Source organism: Balaenoptera borealis, assembly GCF_965194805.1.
Source record: "Balaenoptera borealis genome assembly, chromosome: 3".
Classification (NCBI taxonomy): Eukaryota; Metazoa; Chordata; class Mammalia; order Artiodactyla; family Balaenopteridae; genus Balaenoptera; species Balaenoptera borealis.
In genome coordinates this window covers 92918223-92938884 of record NC_138866.1, presented here as the reverse complement: position 1 = coordinate 92938884, position 20662 = coordinate 92918223, and the positions used below count along the sequence as shown (strand labels likewise).

At 37.5% G+C, this 20662-nt stretch overlaps 1 protein-coding gene across 5 annotated transcripts in view; it reads right to left on the bottom strand.

The window, feature by feature from the left end:
• USP8 (ubiquitin specific peptidase 8) overlaps positions 1–20363 on the bottom strand; it is a 58669-nt gene extending 38306 nt beyond the window's left edge. For all 5 annotated transcript variants that reach the window (XR_014243395.1, XM_082387921.1, XM_082387918.1 and 2 more), the window contains exons 1-3: positions 20209–20363; positions 7374–7542; positions 3524–3668 (exon numbers count right to left, since the gene is read on the bottom strand). Coding sequence is in view for 4 of the 5 variants with exons in the window: in XM_082387921.1 (XP_082244047.1) it covers positions 3524–3668; positions 7374–7477 (249 nt within the window). In the remaining variant the exon portion in view is untranslated. The remainder of the gene's footprint in view (positions 1–3523; positions 3669–7373; positions 7543–20208) is intronic.
• Positions 20364–20662: the final 299 nt, after the last annotated feature.

Here is a 20662-nt window from a genome sequence, read left to right as displayed (position 1 = left end):
ATGACTTGTTTTATTAATTTTTTGACATGAACTCATTTAAAAGCCCAGCTTAACACTGCTAAAATGCTGAAAAAATCATGTTTGGGCATGTCTGGTACAAACTCCCAGAAGACACTCCCCTAATATTAATGAGGTTTCTTGTCAATAATTACCTCTCTCTGTGCTCTTAAAGGAACACAGTTGGAGTAAGTATAATTTTTTTCCAATTTTCAATAGTATTGACAATTGGCAGAATAAAAAAAAAAAAGTCCAATTCTTATACAACTAAAAACATTTGCTTCTTAGGTTTACTTAGTAGAACTTTCCTACTCCTGAACACACAAATTCAAGCAATTCTCATGATTTCCCAAACAAAATGGTTCACTACTAATAATATTTAGCATTAATTATCATGATTGCCATGGATATTTAAAAATACTCTAACTGTATCTAGACTTTGCTATACTAAGATTTTCAATATATTTGCCTTCCCCCCCTTTTCAAATAACCCTGAAAAAATTGTTCATAAACTAATTTTTTTCAATGAGTAAACAATAATGTAATGTGTTTTCTACTAGTGAGCTTGCTAAATTAACAAGTTTTATCTAAATCTTAGTGTAAAACAAGTGAAAAATGTAAGTTTCTGAAGAAGGCTGGTCACATTACATCCTGTCACTTCCTGATTTAAAGGGTAAAAACCAGAAAATATGTAGTTACTAAATTTAACACTTCACATACTTAAAATGCACTGGAGACGTTGAGCTAAATAAAACAAAAAACAGTTCTAAGACAGTAGCAGATGTGGTACCCTGGACAGAGCAAATGGAAACAGTCCCTTTACTAATATCAGGAACTGAACATCTACAGCATATGAAGTAACAGCCTGGGTTACTTGAGCCTTTGCAGGGAGCTTCCTAACCTGAAAAACTCCTGCCACTTTCAACTAGATACTCTCTTTGGAAATGCAATAGATACTCTGTGGAAATGGAAAAATTTCTTACTGATTAAAATTTACTCCCAACCTTCTCAAGTTAAAAAAAAAAAAAAAAAAAAAGGTAGCTACAAAACCACTCCCAATCCTGCCAAAGAAAAAAGGTAACCAGTAAGTTAGAAAAGTAAAGCAAAAATTAAATAAGTATATAAAAAATTGGCCCTACCACAACAGACAAAAAAGGAAACACCAAAACTTCCGAAGTTCTCCAAATTTGCAAATCTTTCAAAAATATTTATTTCAGTAAATACTTTTACACTTCTTTTTAAGCAGTATCTTTTTTTTTTTTAATTTCTGACAGGGTTCAGATTTATGTTTTAATAAATAAAATACAAATTTACAATAGAAATAAGCAGAATAATTGCCACCAGTCATTTATTCATTCATTCACCCATCCAATATTTATAGAATACTTATAGTATGACAGGAACGAATACAAGACTTATCTTCGATTCTTATAGCAACCCACCAAGGAGGTCCTCTTTAGAGATGAATGTACTGGGGGGCTCAGGAAAGATGAAGTAAGAGAGCCCAAAGTGAGAGAGCACATTCCCAACCCAGGTCTACTCTACCCCAGTCTGTGATGTTTTTGTCATGCCACCAGGGTCTTCCGGCACTGGGTTTCTCTTTATTATCTCATAAATAGGCCAAACTTTTAGTTGTGGGTAGTCCTTCATATCCCATAGATCATGTATATAGCAGAGTAGCTTTTATTCAATTTTATGTTGGGCAGAAACAACATGACTCAAAGACTCTCTGAGTAAAACGACCATTACATCATTGTTGTTTTCTGAAACCTTCCAGTGGGGTTAGGAAAAATATCAGTGATGACAGAAAGTATTAAACACATGAACCGTATCCTGGCTCTAAGCAGTATCTTTTTAATAGATACTGTAAAAACCATCAAAGAGTGTGCAAGACAAGCCTCTGTCTCTATCTGCAGATAAGTATGTCCAAGAATGTTCCAAGGGCAGGACCAACCCAGCCATTTGTAGACAGGAAGATGAATCTCCAAATGCAAGGAGCTACCTTTCCAAAGCTACATCTAAAACCCCATAAAGATTATCAGCATAATTTTGCTGGTGAGAAGAAACACCAGCAATCATTTGTCACCATTAAATAAAACATTAAAGTTATCCCATAACCAACAACCAAAAGAAATTTTATTAGTCCCACTACTGTGGACAAAAAAAGGTTATTTCGAAGAATAAGAGAACTTTTTTTTTTCCACTTCTATAAGTCAATTTAAATGAGGCAGGAAGATCCCACATGCCGCGGGGCAACTAAGCCCGTGCGCAACAACTACTGAGCCTGCACTCTAGAGCCCGTGAGCCACAACTGCTGAGCCCACATGCCACAACTCCTGAGCCTGCACTCTAGAGCATGTGCTCCGCAACAAGAGAAGCCACCACAATGAGAAGCCCGCGCAGTGCAACGAAGAGTAGCCCCTGCTCACCGCAACTAGAGAAAGCCCATGCACAGTAACGAAGACCCAACGCAGCCAAAAATAAATAAATAAAATAAACAAATTAAAAAAAAAATTTAAATGAGGCACGACAATTCTGCCAAAAGTGAACTAAATAAAAATCTCAATATTAATTCAAGAATGGCTTGTCTTGGACTTCCCTGGCAGTCTAGTGGTTAAGACTCCATCCACACTTCCAACGCAGTGGGCATGGGTTTGATCCCTGGTCGGGGAACTAAGATCCCACATGCCACATGCCATGGCCAAAAAATGAAAGAATGGCTTGTCTACCAGGTAAGAAATCTATAAGCAGTATTTTGCTACTATTCTCTAGTAGCAAGATCATTCCTAGGTAAAGGTGGAACCACCAACACAATATTCTTCCCATTTCTTTAACCCACTCTCTATTTTCTTCTTTTGTCTGTTTCTGGTGTAATAAAAATGCAACCATCTTCTCTAGCAACGGTTATACTAGTCATCAGTTCTCTTTACCCATTTACACATCTCCCATCCTCCCTCCCTCCTCACGCTTCAGCAAATTGGAAGAAAGGCACCTGGCTCAAAAGATTAAAAGCAAAAAATAAATAAATAGATAAAAATGATTATCTAAATTAAATAGATTAATCAACATTAATTTTGCAAACTGAGATCTTTAATATGGCTATAATGTCAATTAAATACAAAAAGCTGTCACATAAAAACAAGTGACTAAATCTTGACCCTTGAAAAAGTACAACTATAGTCATATTTTTCTTATTGAATGCATGAGTAAACTGAATCCTTCTATTTGACCTGGCAGTGATTTATTACAACAGAAGACTAATCATGAGTCTGTATGTTGCTATAAACCTGTACTAATCCAAAGCAAATTAAGTACGTGTATATAGTGTGAGTGTATCCATACATATACACATATATTGCAAATAATGAAACAAAATCTTTAGTTTGCTTTTTCTGTCTGCAGAAGAGTTTGAACATGCTGCTACATAATACCTAAATTTCAGTATTAGTTAAAAATTTTAGAGGAGATCAATAGCTCCACTGTGTAAAAATAACTTAGCAAATAAAAACATAGAAATAAAAGGTACCTGCTGTTGCTTGAAATCAGGCCTTTTTTTGATAAGATTATAAACAGTCACATATTTCATATATAGCACATAGGCCCTTTCCTCATCACGATCTAATCTGCTTTCTTCTGCAGTCTTGAAGATCTTCAGGGCACTCTGTACATAACTTAAAATTAGAGAAAAAGTAATTAAAACACTTGACATCTGGGGGAAAAAAGTCATGTATAAAGTCCACAGAGAATCTCAATAAAATACATATCATAATTTAGGTTGCACTACTTCAGAATTATACAAAGTTAGATATAAGTTTGGATGCAACATGAAAATTCCCCTTATACTACAATTAAATACTTATGTTTCATTAATAGTTGTTTGTATGTCACCAAACTGTTCAAAATGCATTCTAAATCCAGTTTTAAAAGATTTGCTACAATAGATAATCCTGAGGCAAATGGTCCTCCGGCATCCATATAATAGTCATACTCTATAATTAAAGAACATAGCTGCATACTACTTGTACTGAAGTAGGGGAGCTAAAATATTTATTATTTTAATGTTAAAACAAATACTTTTCAATTCTTCTGACTCCTTTCTAAACATGATGTAAAATTTTCCCCACCTAAAAACTCAAGAAACTAGGTACAGGAAAGGGGACATGAGCTCAATCTTTTAGAGTTTTCTACACAATGGCTGAACTGCACTCTGATTTACTGGCCCTGAAAAGAAAAGAGATTTAAAGTCTAAAAACATGTCATCTTAAAATTCCACTTCAGTAAAATAATTTGAGGGGTCTATGGCATTCATTTATTTTTTCTTTAAATAAATTTATTTATTTATTTATTTATGGCTGCATTGGGTCTTCATTGCTGCGTGTGGGCTTTTCTTTAGTTGCAGAAAGCGTGGGCTACTCTTTGTTGCAGTGCGTTGGCTTCTCATTGTGGTGGCTTCTCTTGTTGTGGAGCACAGGCTCTAGGTGCGTGAGCTTCAGTAGTTGCGGCACGTGGGCTCAGTAGTTGTGGTTCGCAGGCTTTAGAGCGCGGGCTCAGTAGTTGTGGCTCGCAGGCTCAGTAGTTGTGGTGCACGGGCTTAGTTGCCCCACGGCATGTGGAATCTTTCTGGACCAGGGCTCAAACCCATGTCCCCTGCATTGGCAGGCAGATTCTTAACCACTGAGCCACCAGGGAAGTCCACTACGGCATTCATTCTAAGGACATTTTCCTGGTTTAACAGTCTTCAGAAAGCAAATTAATAAAACAGACATTTCTACAAGAGGAATTCATTTACTTAGGACTAAAGTTTTGGGAACTAAGTTGTAGTGCCAATGCTGATATACAATATGCTTTATCAATAACTTATTTCTACAAATCAGTTCATCTTGTTTTCTATATTTTTCAAACTGTGCTCTACGATTGAGACATGGATTAGTGATGAAGTTGGTCAGGCCAAGGAACTAGAACACCACACAAAGGAACAGGGCCAAACTGGTCTTTAAGACCAAAGATGGTCCTACACAAGGACAATTTCAGTCAGTGTGCATGCCCTGCTAAGCATGGCATCAAAGTCCCAGGATAGAGGTAAATCAAACCAAAGCCAGTAAGAAGATTCTCTAAGAGTTTAGGAGTGGGTACAACAGTCCTTAGGTTTTTCCAAATTTCTTTCATTATGATGCATGTATATCTCATGGGCCCATATGTAGCAGACCCAGCTGAGATGGCTGCAATGCTACTGTGAGCCCAGTGAACCAGCCAAATATCCTAAAAGGATTCTAGCATTCTCTAGAATAGTGCTACATGTTGTGGTGGTACACTTAGGCCAACATACCACTTCCTGTGGGATCAGGGTAGTCCTAGAGCTAAACCAGACATTGCTAAAACAGATTTATCTGTTTTAAGATTAGATGAAGCTCTCTGAGAAAGCTTCAAGGTGGTTTTACCCTTCTCACTATTTCCTATTTGAAAATCATTCAATGTGAGTTAAACAGCGCTACTTTCTCTATCACCCCATCAACATTACCAACTAAGCTCAAGAAGTAGGCCAATCCCTCTCTTATTCTTCCTATCCCTTCCCCACCCAAAGATCTTTTTAAAAGCCCATTTTACACTTAGTAATGTTTAAGAATATTAGTTCATTCTGGGATTTTCCTTCCTGACCTTCTTTAAAGTTCTTACTACTCTCCTGTCTTCATCCTTAATGTTTTATTTCCTTCCCATCTTGTTTATTTCCTCTAGAAAATGACTCATAAAGATGTTCCTGTGAAAACACAGGTTTAAGATGCCTCTTTACAGGTTCATTTGGGATCATACATATCATTTTTTAGAGCCTCACATTTATCTCCAGCCAAAGAACACCTGTTTTCCCCGATTCCTAAAATCTGCTTACCTCAAGTGTAGGTTGTAAGGCTGGCTAGACCCACCTGTCTTTCTGAAACTCTTACTCCCAGCTCTGTAATAATATAGTTATATATCTCTAAGTCTTCTCCTTTGTTGGTCAAAATAAATTCAGAGGAAAAGTTCCCCTATTGTCTCCTATCCCTCCTTAACAGAGATAAAACTATCAACAAGTTAACAATTTTAGTGATATCCCATTTTTAGCAAAGTAACTTCCAGTAAATATCAAAATAGCTGGACCTCTCCATCTCTATTATATTTTATCTCAGGACAAATTCTGCAACTGTTATCAGGAAAGTATCATCTCTAGCCTCTGCCTCAACATGTAGTCTACCCCAACATAGATAGACTACATGCCCTCAAAAATAAAAATACATAAAATAAATCATTAGGGGACTTTCCTGGTGGTGCAGAGACTCCACGCTCCCAATGCAGAGGGCCTAGGTTCGATCCCTGGTTAGGGAACTAGATTCCACACGCATGTCACAACAAAGATCCCACGTGCCGCGACTATGACCCGGCACAGCCAAATAAATAAATAATAAAACAAACAAACAAGACTTAAAAAAAAAAAAAAAAAGAAAGAGGATATATAAGAATCCGCCTGCCATTGCAGGGGACATGGGTTTGATCTCTGGTCCGGGAAGACGCCACATGCCGTGGAGCAACTAAGCCCATGCGCCACAACTACTGAGCCTGCACTCTAGAGCCCGTGAGCCACAACTACTGAGCCCGTGTGGCGCAACTACTGAAGACCGTGTGCCTAGAGCCTGTGCTCCACAACAAGTGCACCACAACAAAGAGTAGCCCCCATTCGTCGCAACTAGAGAAAGCCTGTATGCAGCAATGAAGACCCAATGCACCCATAAATAAATAAAATAAATTTTAAAAAAATCATTAGGTTAAAAGTTCATGTCAAATTGGTAAAAATTAAATACTTTGCTGAATACGGCATAAAAAACATATCTCTTCTTTTTTAATCAAAGACTATGCTAGAACCAGATCTTATATGTGAAATACACAAGGATAAAAATGATCTTTAATTAAGAAGTACTTTTACACTGTTTTAGGAAAAGACATTAACTGTGGCTGAATGAGTTTTGTAGAATCCTTGCAGTCTTCACCTCTTAAACTTATGATGTAACATACTGTCCAGAAAACAGATAATATGCTTATTAGCAGAATATATATGTATTCTGCCAAGATAAAATTAAGAACTTCTCTAACTCATTTAATAAAATGGAAATGAACTAAAAGTTAACAGCTATCCCCCACTTTACACCATTTTGCTTTTACAGAACACCTAACTAAGTACCTTTTCCACTAATCAAAAGAAATCCAGAGGCGATTTTTGCTTTCATGAAAAAAGTTAATTGTTTCCTCACTTTATGCCATTTTGGCCTACAAAAGGCTTCATAGGAACATTCTACTTTTGAATAGCGGGGGATACCTGTATATGACTCAAATTAGCAAAGTATACATACTTCCTAGTGCTTATTTTCTCTGGTTTAACTTCTGTCTTCTTATTGAGGTCTTTTAGTGAAGAACTGAGGTAGAGTTCTTTAGGAACTGAAGCCACAGCAGGCATGATGAATAATCCTTACTTCTCCACTTTCACAATGGATGGTGTACTTCATTAAAAGTAGTTCTTTTCTGAAACAAAATGAACACAAATAATCTCATTAGTTTTCCTCATTAACAATAAAACAAGTGAGCAGTTTAAAAAACAAACAAACAAACAAACCTCCTGAACTGTGTCCTTTGCTAACAGAGTTAATTTTCAATTATCTTGAATATTTATTTTCAGAGTTCAATATACAGGGTATCAATAAACAATTTACTTTCCCCTCCAAATTTTCATTAACTAAATGAATTACTGTTTGTATCATTTTGCATTAAGTATTAGGAATCTTTCCTGTCAAAGGAACAGAATAATAAAAGCTTTTATATTTTTCTTCTGTTAAATCTGCATTCACGTATAGTTTACAAATAGAAGGAAGTTTCATTTAGAAATATTTCTTGCTCATCAGTTTACAAAAGGAAACAAGTTGGGGGGAGGGGTAGCCAGGGCACATTATATGAAGCTGGGGATGCATGAACATGTTTCTGGTAGAATACACCCAAATACCTTGGTTTACTTTGAAAAGGTCTTTGATGTTTCATGACATTCTTTGTTTCCTCATCTGCTCTGGTAAATTCTGACTAGGAGGATGGAGGTAGTAAACAAAATGAAGAAGAAGAAAGGATAGGTATGTAACAATTAAGTTGTGTGTGTGTGTGTGTGTACCTGTGCAGGGATGCATATAGATGGGGCAGATCAGGGGAGCACACTAAATGGGAATCTTGGCAAGATCATAAGTGTCACCAAATGAAAACTTCAGGAACCCAAGTAAATTTATACAAGGTCTTCAGTTGTAAAGAACTAATTACAATTTGAATAAATAGCTGCATTAATACATTTAAGAGATTACAACTTTTTTTGATACAGCCACTATGGAAAACAGTATGGCGGTTCCTCAGAAAACTAAAAATAGAATTACCGTATGATCCAGCAATCCCACTCCTGGGAATATACCCGGACAAAACTATAATTCAAAAAGAAACATACACCCCTATGTTCATAGTAGCACTATTCACAAGAGCCAAAACATGGAAACAACCTAAATGTCCATCGACAGATGAATGGATAAAGATGTGGTAACATATATACAACGGAATACTCAGCCATAAAAAAGAACAAAGTGATGCCATTTGCAGCAACATAGATGCAACTAGAGATTATCATACTAAGTGAATTAAGTCAGAAAGAGAAAGACAAATACCATATAATATCACTTATATGTGGAATCTAAAATATGGCACAAAGGAACCTATCAAGAAAACAGAAACAGACTCACAGACATAGTGAACAGACTTGTGGTTGCCAAGGGGGAGTGGGGGAGGGCGAGGGATGGACTAGGAATTTGGGGCTGGCGGATGCAAACTATTATATTTTGAATGGATAACAACAAGGCCCTAATGTATAGCACAGGGAACTATATTCAATATCTTGTGATAAACCATAATGGAAAAGAATATAAAAAAAGAATGTTATGTATGCGTAAAATTAAGTCACTTTGCTGTACAGCACAGACTGGCACAACACTGTAAATCAACTATACTTCAATTTAAAGAAAAGAGAGATTACAAATTTTTTTCTATCACTTATTTCCACTACCTTTTAATGCTCTTCATTCTATCAGTTCACTATTATTAGACGAATGGACATCAATGAACATTGAATCCTAAGATGCTGAGTAAGGTACACAACTTTAGGGGCGAAAAGGCTTCTGTTCACCTATGTGAAACTCCAAAAGCACCCCAATTTGCTTTGATTCTTGTCACATTTTATATTAAATATTAATACTTTCTCATTTCTTGATTAGGTATATAATTCATCAACAATGCACCACCAAAACAGCTAAGAGCATCCATTAAAGAATATGATAGGGATCCCTTGGATTTCCTCATACTTATACAGACAACAGTATTGAGTGTCTTACCTTGTAAAAAAACATTATGTTACATGTTAAAGACACAAAGGGTACATAAGACGTGGTCCCTGACCTTCCAGGATAAAGTTTAACAAGAGAACATTCCCTACTCCCCCATGCTCACCACCTCCTCAACCCCTGCTTATCCCCCTAAAGCTGAGTGAAAAAGCAGGAATACATATAACGTGACACCATTTGTAAGAAGTTTTAAAACAAACTAAACTGAGCAATATATTGCTTAAGGATACAAATCAGATAAATTTATAAAGGCAGGAAATGGTAAATATAAAATTCTATTTCTGGAGAGGCAGAAGATACAATAAGGGAGGCACACACAAAGAGCTTCAGCGATATGTAAGGTTTTTTTTATTTCTCAAGTTGGGTGGTATGTTCACAGATGCTCACAGATGACTGTTTTGTTTTATGTATTTATTGAAGTATAATTGATGTACATTACATGTTACAGGTGTACAATATAGTGATTCACAATTTTTAAAGGTTATATTCCATTTATAGTTATTACAAAATATTGGCTATATTCCCTGTTGTACAATATATCCTTGTAGCTTATTTTACATATAATAGTTTGTACAGATGCTCATTTTATTATCAGGCTTTTATAACATAAAATAATATGTAATGTATGTAATGTATTTCATTAAAAAATTTTAAAGAAAGCAATTATATAACAATGCAAATATGAATAAAAATATCCAATTGTCTACAAATATGAAAAGAATACCCAGACAGATATAACAGTTAGGAAGTTATGGTTGAAACAAGCAAACGTAAAATATGTTTTTAAATACTCATTAAAAAAAAAAAACAGATTTGGAATATTGTAAGAGCCTGGTATATATAACCTTGTTGAGCACAGCTTCCATACAGTGGTGTGAGTGGAAGCAAGAGCACAAGCATTAAGGAATAAAGAAATGGAAGTAGACTGTAGACAACTTAAAAAAAAAATTGGCAAAGAAAAAGAAAATGATGGGATAGAGTGGTGCTTCAGGAACATGATTTCTACTGAAACATAAGAAGCAACAGTTGAGAAATAATACTTTTGACTAAGAGAAAGCACAGTAAGGCCAAGAAACTAACTTTTCAGGAAGGTGCTTAAGGAAACTTGAGGCCTTAGTGATGCCACAACCGACACCATGGTGGCAGAGGGCAGGGGATGTTGGAGCTTGGACTATTAAGGAGGGCTAAAGGACAGTAAGATAACAGTAACAAGAGTTAACCCTGACTTTTCTGCCCCCACCTAGCTCAGCTAGGATCTTAAGCTTACTCAACCACGAAAAGCCAACATATGCTCCCCTGATATAGGCTAGCTCTTGAAATGTAATTTCCAAAAAGCCCAATGATTTTTTACTGGCAACACTGAATGTACTAAGATAAGGATTAACGCCAGAGTTAGGCAGAGTGACCTCGTACCAGTCTGACAGTATCTGTTTTTCCTACTCTATCCTTTACCTGCATCTTAAGTATTAGTGGTCTAACCACAGGACATATATTCAAAAAGTCAGGTAGAGTCTATTTTGTTGATTCATGACAATTAGGTTTCTCGGTTGGGAAAAGAAAGCTATTTATTTGAACCCTCTAAAATGAAGGTCTAGAATATGTCTCAGTCAAATCTTTTTCTCATCATTACCTTTAAAGCTTGGATCTTTAAAAGACAAAAGAATATTAATACTATATATGCTACCTAGGCAACTTAAAATAATAAAATCATTAGCTATTTCAAAGTTAAATTCCATTAGAACATTCACAGGCATCCTACTGTACAGAAGACATTGTGCTCCCAGGAACTCAAAAATTAGATGTGATCCATTTCCTCACAAAGTTTAAAAAACTAATGTGAAAGAGAAAGTTGTAAGCAGTGTTAATACAACATGTATTATATCAAACTATAAAGAGTTACAAATAATGTACAATAAGAAAATTAACAAGATCAAGTATGACTAGAGGGATCTTGGGAGGCATCATGGAAGAGATAGCATTTCTGTGAGTCTTGGTGAGAGAAGGCTTTTGGTAGAGATGAGAAAGAGTACGAGGAAAAAGTCAAAAAAGTAAAAAACATCTTTAGGAACTAGCTAGTATACAGAATGAACAAGGATTTGCTAGGCAGTAAGGCCTGAAAAATAGTCTAGGAACAGATAAATGGAAGGCCGTGAATGTCACATTAAAGCATTTACTTTGTTTTCTAAAGGTAACAGAGAGCCAGAGCAGGATTCTAACAGAGTTATATGATCTAAACTAACAGTACAAGGTTAGGCTTTAAAAGACTGGAGATAAGGAAGACATTAGTTACCCATAATAATGATCCTAAGGAAAGATGATGAAGGTCAGAACTAGGGCAGTAGAGATGGAATGGAGGAGGCAGACAGATACTAGAGACACTGCAAAGGTAGAATGACAGGACTCCGACTTAGTGACAACCGATCAGACACACCGATGGAAACTATAGGGATAAGATTATGATGACAACGAAGTTTTTAATGAGGGTTTCCAGGAAAAAGATTGTGCTTTTTTAAAGTTACTTTTTCTGTCCTTACTTGATTTTTGAGAACAGCTGAAATAAAGAACTTGCTCTGATAATGTCATCGAAGGACCACAGTTGTTTCCATTTTCATTCATTAAATTATACGTTATGCTGTCAAATAAGATGCCTGGTGTTAAAAATACTTCCAGCATTGCCTTAATTGCTATTTTAGCCTCTACAATCACATATATTTCTGCAGAAGTCAAAGCACAAGGTAAAGGGTATTTTTCCCTAATCATATGAGAAAGCAAAGAATACATATCCAACTTAAATGTATGTAAACTTTAATGTATTAAATGTTTGATAAGTCATTCTGCTGCATTTTGCCATTAAAGAAATTTCAAAAGAGACTGGCATAAAATAACTTAAGGCCAGAATGACTGAATGGATTTACAATTTCCTTGTTTTGGTTGCAACAGTAAAAACAAACCCACTGATACTTATATAGGAATGTTCAATAACTACAGAACTCAAATAATTTTAAAATCTACTTGTTTAGCTCTAGAACTAAATACAACATATAACCCACTAAAACTATGTTATACTTCAAAAAGGATTGTAAATACAAAAAATAAAATAACTAAGTATATGTAAGAAAAAGTTCTCCTAAAAAAAAAATTTTAAGATGTGTAAACCTGATAAAGATTTAAGAACAGCTTAATCAAACAGCAATGCTCCAAAAATGAAATACAGGCAGTGCTGAAAATGAGCTGACAATAGGGAGAAAATGGAAGGCATATATACCACTCTCTCTCTTTCTGACATTTTTCTGATCCTTCCAAAGAAAGGAGTAAAGATTGGATGACCTGAACCACAGAGTGATGACTAAAAAGCAAAAAAGTAAAGATTGAGGTTTGTTGTCATTCGAACTGGTCCTGATATCTTAACTAGGGCTTCACACCAGCCACTGCCAAGGTTGCTGGCAACACTGAAAGGAAAGCAGTTTGTCTTTGTTGGCCATCCATCATCTCATCTCACCCCGTCTCTGGCCTTCAGATAGCAACAGTATTCATTACATCATCTGACTATCTTAAATTTCATATAATCCATTCTATACTCATTCTAGTTAAAATGCCAGAGACAAGTAAGTACTGATGAAATAATCTGCTTTAAATCAATCCTAAAGTTAAGGCCCAACCCTTTTAAGAAGTAATCACTGCTAAAATAACCTCTAGTATTTTCTGAGTATCTACTATGAGTCTAGTGACAATAGCAGTGTTTTTTTAAAATCCCTTTAGAAGGTCACAATCACCATTAAAAAAACAAAAACAAAAAAAACCTGAAGAGAAAATATCAGAGCATGTCACACATAGTAAGGTTAAGAATTGTTTCATGAAACTTTAGTTTTGGCTGTGTACCTGTGTATGCACATATAGAACACTGGGTATAAATGTGAAATGTCTATGGGTTACAATTGAAAGTGTAAAAGTCCTGCAGAGCAATGCTACTCCAAGTGTGGTCCACAGACCAGTGCTGGTTGAGGAACTGCTGGTTACTAGTCTGTGATAAAATAAGCTTATAACAGAATGTAAACCTATTAAGCACACTGAATTTTTCATAGCAGCAAGACGTTCTTTACAAAGAAAGCAATGTACTCATTTATATTCTAGCACAAGCTGCAAGCCTGTAAGAGACCGGCTACTTTGAGTAACACTGCTCTAGGGAGATAAAGAGAGTATCACAGGGCTTCTGATCACAAATACCTTAGTCTGTTTATCAAGACCAAACTAATACTCATTAAATAATAAGCCAACAATTAATTCCTACACTGTACATTAATACGTGACTCCAGTCACTGGGAAGTCAAAAGGAGGGGAAAATTCACTGTAACTTGGGGCGAGGGGGGAGCTTCTTCCAGCCCAGAGTGTACTCTTCTGTGCTGATCCCTCGTCCTGCAAAAACCAACTTAAGTTCCACCTCTTCCATCCTTGATGGTCTCAGTTCTTGGAGTTTATTTCTTTTTTTTTTAATATATATAAATTTATTTATTTTATTTTTGGCTGCATTGGGTCTTCGTTGCTGTGCACGGTCTTTCTCTAGTTGCGGCAAGCGGGGGCTACTCTTGGTTGCAGTGTACGGGCTTCTTATTGCGGTGGCTACCCTTGTTGTGGAGCACGGGCTCTAGGCGTGCAGGCTTCAGTAGTTGTGGCTCACGGGCTCTAGGGCGCAGGCTCAGTAGTTTTGGCGTACAGGCTTAGTTGCTCCGCAGCATGTGGGATCTTCCCGGACCAGGGCTCAAACCCGTGTCCCCTGCATTGGCAGGCAGGTTCTTAACCACTGCGCAACGAGGGAAGCCCTGGAGTTTATTTCTTGATCTAAATCCTATACTATCAGTATTTGTTATCTATATCATTCCTTTAGTACAGAATTTGGACCAAATGACAATTATGACTAGGCTTTAAGATATTCGTACCTTATAAGCATGCAGTTTCATGATGCTGTGATAGAGACAGAAACTGGCCCTAAGGATAGGAGTTAGCTATGAATAGAGTGAGAAAGGAGGGCATGCCAGAAGAGGAAATCAACACGAACAAAGACACAAAATGAGAAATCAGTATGGGAAGGTAATAAGAAAAATAAAGAATGCTATAGGGATTATTAGGAAATAATCAAATTAGATCAAGGGATTATACTAACATGTCTTTATAAGCCATTACTCTGGGCTTCCCTGGTGGCGCAGTGGTTAAGAATTCGCCTGCCAGCGCAGGGGACACGGGTTCAAGCCCTGGTCCGGGAAGATCCCACATGCCGCGGAGCAACTAAGCCCATGCGCCACAACTACTGAGACTGCGCTCTAGAGCCCGCGAGCCACAACTACTGAGCCCGCGTGCCACAACTACTGAAGCTCGTGTGCCTAGAGCCCATGCCCCACAACGAGAGAAGCCACTGCAATGAGAAGCCCGCGCACCGCAACGAAGAGTAGCCCCCACTCGCCGCAACTAGAGAAAGCCCGCGTGCAGCAACGGAGACCCAATACAGCCAAAAATAAATAAATAAAATATAAGTCATTACTCTAACATGCTAGATCTCTTAACATCTACCTTAGTAGTCCTTATAGGCAACCCTTAATAATTGTTGGCTAACAATAATAAATTCTATTAGGTAAGGAAATGGAATTACATGATGGAGGACTTTTGAAGCCACCCAAATTGCTTATATTTAATTCAGCAGGCAATAAGAAGCCAGATCTTGAAGGGAAAATGGTATCTCTGGGCAGGTCAAAGTGGGGATATGCAAGACAGATTTGAAGGAAATGGGAACAAGGGAATGATACTTTAGAAAAGAGTACTAGCAGGCCATGGCAAAAAAGAACATAAAAAGGTAGAAATGTGCTTTGACTGAAACAGTATTTTCTCTCTTGGAGTATACACACACACACACACACACACACACACACACACACACACACACTTTCAACCCTGAGAAATGTGAAGAATGGTAGTGCTGTTAACAAAAATAAAAAGTTTAAAAAACTGATCAGTTTACAGCAGCATTTCTCAACTTGGGCACTACTCACATGTTGGACTGAATAATTCTTTGTTGTGGGGCTGCCCTACACATTGTAGGATGTGTAGCAGCATCCCTGGCCTCTACCCACTAGATGCCAGTAGTATCCACCCTTCTCTAGCTGTGACAACCAAAACTGTTTCCAGACATTGCCTAATGTCCCCTGGGCGGGGGTGGGGGTTGGGGGGTGGTGGGTGTCAAAATTACCCCCAAATAAGAACCACTGATTTACAAAAATATTTGAACATGTTGAGTGTATGCAAAAGGAATAACATCTAAAGAAGGATGCCTTGATAGAGATGTAAATACGTAAATAGACATCAGGTTTACAGAAAGACCAGATATTAAATCAACTATTAAGGCGTTAATGTTACTTTGATAATCCTTAGTGTTTTGGGAGACAACAAAGTATTGACATTGAAATAATATGCTATCTAGGATATAGTTTAAAAAATTCTATTCTCTTCACTTTTATGTATATTTTTAAACTTCTGTAATAGTTTTAAAAACATAAACATCATTTACACTAGTAACTAAAATCAGGAGAATGAATCACTAAGGAAATGAGATCTTGTTTCTCTACAGCTGACAAGATACCTGAAGGGCTCAGAACTTGGGGGGATGCGGGTGGTTCCTAAAGGAGGAAAGAAACACAGAATGAAGGAAAACCAGGAAAGTGCAATATCATGGAAACCAAAGAAAAAGAGAAGTCCAAAGTTACAAAGTTCTTACAATGCTAAAAAGAAAAACAGAGTAAAATAACTAGCCCTAGTTCTGAAGAGTGATTAAAAACCAGCTTCAATGTGGTAAACATTTAGAATACCTACAACTATTCAAAGTGTAGCACTGGGGGTTGCAGGGGATACAAAGAATATACCTCCTAACATAGTTTCTACCTCTTAGGATGAAAGATGAGTACACAGTGGTAATACAAAGCAAAGTACAGGCACTAACGTACCATGCCCAAATTTTCTGGTTTTATTAAGGACCATTCCTAGAAAAAACACGAGGGTAACTGTTTTACACAATAGGTGTCTATCTACCTATATAACCTTGATCCATTTCTTATCTCCTCTTCCTCTTTACCTCTTTAATTTTTTTTTAGCAGATGCAAAATGGATGAGCTGGGAACCCAACTGTACTTAGTAAGTACCAAAAAAAGAGCTATGGTTCTCAACCCTAGCTGTATATTAGAATCACCTACGGAACTTTAAAAAAATATTGATGCCCAGGACCCATTCCTAAATGGTTCAATCAGAATCTCTGAGTGTGAGACTTGCACATAGGTATTTCTATAAAGCTCCTCAGGTGAATTCTAGCGTGCAATCAAGACAGGGAACCATAGGCATAAAGAATGGATATAAGCATGTTACTAGAAGCAATCAAACACTATGAAGATGACAATTAGTTTTCAGCTGAAATCAACATTTTTTTTTTAAGGTAGAATTTTATTTTTATTTATTTATTTATTTTTAACATCTTCATTGGATTATAATTGCCTTGCAATGTTGTGTTAGTTTCTGCTGTATAACAAAGTGAATCAGTTATACGTATACATATATCCCCATATTCCCTCCCTCTTGCCCCTCCCTCTCACCCTCCCTATCCCATCCCTCTAGGTGGTCACAAAGCACTGAGCTGATCTCCCAGTGCTATGCAGCTGCTTCCCACTAGCTATCTATTTTACATGAAATCAACATCTTAAGTTATATAACTCCCAACCTACCAAAATTATGAAAAATCATTTTAATTTTTAATATTTTGTAATTAAGAAATTAAAAACCCCAGGATTCCTATACCCACAGCTTTTCAATTTGTTTTGAAATTGGTATTAAAATGCATAATAATTTCATTTTACTACATTACAAAGACATCAGGTCAAATGTTATATGATATTACATGTGCAATCTAAAATGATACAAATGAACTTATTTACAAAACAGAAATAGACTCACAGACACAGAAAACAAACTTATGGTTACCAAAGGGAAAGGGGATACGGAGGGATAAATTTGGAATCTGGGATTAACAGATACACCCTACTACATATAAAATGGATAAACAACGAGGATAACAAGGACCTATGGTGTAGCACAGGGAACTATATTCTACATCTTGTAATATCCTATAATGCCAAAGCATCTGAAAAAGTATACATATATATGACTGAATCACTTTACTGTACACCTGAAACACTGTAAATCAACTATACTTCAATTTAAAAAACAAGAAAGACATGCAGGTTCACATCACTGTTGGTACATTTCAGAGAATTCAGTATTATGAAAGACTAAACTGTAATGTGTTAGAAGAGGCAAGGTTTAGCTATCTCAACACTAACTTTATTCACTGTACATGAGTACTGTGTTACTTGAATTAGTATGGTTATAAATGTTATTACAAATAAGTTTAACATTTCATCATTTACTAATAAATTTTATATTATAAAAGTCAGTCTCATTTTCCACTTATTATCATACAACTCTGGACAAATTCCTTAAATCCTCCACCACAACCACTGCCACTGCTCAGTTTATTATCATCTGCAAAATGGGAATAATCCATCTGCTTCTACAGAGTTTTCAAAGGTGTCAATGAAAAAATATACATAAAAAGTGCTCCGAAAATTATAACATGCCATGAAATGGCTAAAGAAATCAAAAGCGTAACTTATTCTGCATCTACTACTATATCCAAGCATCAGTCAACAAAATTATGGTAGGCTAAAGATGGCCACAAGTTCTTCAGCATTCTCCTCTTCAAAAGGTCTATCATCTGGTTGCGGGAGGGCTCTGACTGCTCTAACCAATACAGAATGTTGGAAGTAACGCTGTGCCAATTTCTGGGTCCAGGCTTTAAAAGACTTTAAGAGAAAGCTTCCACTTCCTGACCCTTCAAACACTTGTCTTGGAACTCAGCCTCCATGCTATGGTATGTCCAAGACACATGAAGAGGCTATGTTGTAGGCACTCCAGTCGACATCTCCAGCTGAACTCCCAGCCAACATCAACTGCCATCCACGGGAATGAGCCATCTCGGATGTCCTGCCCAGCTGAGCTTTCAGATGACTCCAACCCTAGCTGGATATCTGACTACAAATACATGAAACCCTCACTGAGAACCAACCAGCTGAGTCCAGTCAGCCCACAGAAACATGAGATAATGAATTGTAGTTTTAAGCCACTTTGTTTTAGAGTGATCTGTTATATAGCAATAGGCAACTGGGACAATGACCAAGATTAAAACAAAAAAGACTCAATAATATCTAATTTTATTAACACCTCATATTTAATAGACACTTTTTTCCCTTTCATCTCTACAAAAATAAGTACGTTTTTATGTAGAAAATGTTCATAATAAAATATAATGCTAGACATTTTATGGGAAAATAATCTGATGTACTGACTCTTACTTTACAAAAGCCATTTTGGTTCTTTCCCATTATGTTCACGCTAATAAACAAATGACCATAATGACTGACAAAGTTCAAGTAAATATCTTAAAAATTAAATTCTAGAAAGACATCTTTAAAATATTTTTGTTTTTCTCACGCATTGTTTTCTCAAAAACTACAATGCATACCTATGTGCAATTAATATAAATTTATGTCATTAATGACAGGTTGTTGTTTTTTATTATAGGGTCCTTACTATCTAATTTAAAAGATGCACCTAATGTGTCACAAGAAAAGGAATACACATTTCAACATGTTAAAGACATAGCACAACCTATGGAACCTTTCAGACAGACTGGTCCAGTACTCTGGAATCATGAGAAACGATCTAAATCCATCATGAAAGACATTCAACAGTGAATCTTAAACAGAAACTGTTGAAATGCAAAATCTGCTTACATAGCAAAGCCGCAGAGCAAGCCTAGAAGAGGAACACTTCCCCAACAAAAATCACTTGACATTTTTCATGGCTGCAGTAGAAAGTACACAAAAATTAGGATGCTTGCTGATGCAGAGAGAGTAAAATCCTCAGTTCGACATCCCCTACAGCTGAAACCCTCAGGCCTCTTAACAAATATTAAATTCCTTAGACTCTGCAACACTTCTGCCTCCAGGTAAATATTTTGTTAGTGATTAGGGACTTGCTCCAAGGTCACAAAATGAACTGGAGGCAAGAAATAAACCGAGATGTGTGGTCTGCAGCTTTAAGTACAAATTCAGGGTTCTGATAATTTCCAAGGTGGAGTGGAGGTTAAATTAACTTGTCCCACAACTCTAGGAGAGAGGCCACATTTTAGGAAAGACAAGCTTTTATTTGGGGAAGTCACAGTTTTAACTCTGAAGCGCTCGCAGGTTCTTTAAACTCATACCTGGACTTCACTACAAGCAAGTTTGACTGGATCAGAGGAGGGATTGGAAAACATTCTGAGAGATTGTATTAAGGCCTGGGAATGTAGCTCGACGGGCAGAAAATCTGAAAACGGAGGCAAGAGGAAAGAGGTCAAAGTCGGTCTGAGTGTCCAAGAAGGTGGAAGAATGGTCAAGGCCACCTTCTAAGACCGGAAAAACCGGAGCCCACACGGAACTCGCTGGGCAACCCTAGGTGGGTAGCGGGAAAGACTCGAGGTAGGACCCTTCCTCCAAAAGCCGATTCTATGTTCGGGGTTGTCCCACTCCCTCCGAGGACACGGCTTGTCTCCCGGGTGACCAGCAGCTGGTGGAAGGAAAGGGGTTCACTGCGGACGGATTCCCGACGAACAAAGGCCAGGACCCAGCCCCGCACTCACCTTGGCGCCGGGCGCGCTTCACTAATGCCGGTCTCCTCGCCGAAGGCCCATCTCCCACCAACCCGAAGAAAAATCTCTATCCCGACAGAACTCAGCTCAGCTCATCCCTCTTTCCCAATTTGCACTGCGTTGCGACGCGTCGCGTCTCTGACGTCACGCAGGGGCGGGGCTGCGCGCGCGTGCCCTTGACTATTTGCTGTTTCCCAGCCCCATCCTACCCTGTGGGGGCTGCACGGGAGGGCGGAGGAGGGCCGAGGAGGACGTTTTGGATGGACTGTCTGGGTAGTGTCCAGGCTACACCGAGCTGGGGCGAGCTTGTCCGCCCGTCCCCTGCGCCCTGCATTTCTCGGGCTTAGTTCTGTCACCCTGGTGTTACTCGCATCCTGGGCCTTGCTGTGAAGGAAGCAGGGCTGCTCTTAACGCCTTAGCTACGCCTCTTCCTCTTCAGGTTGGA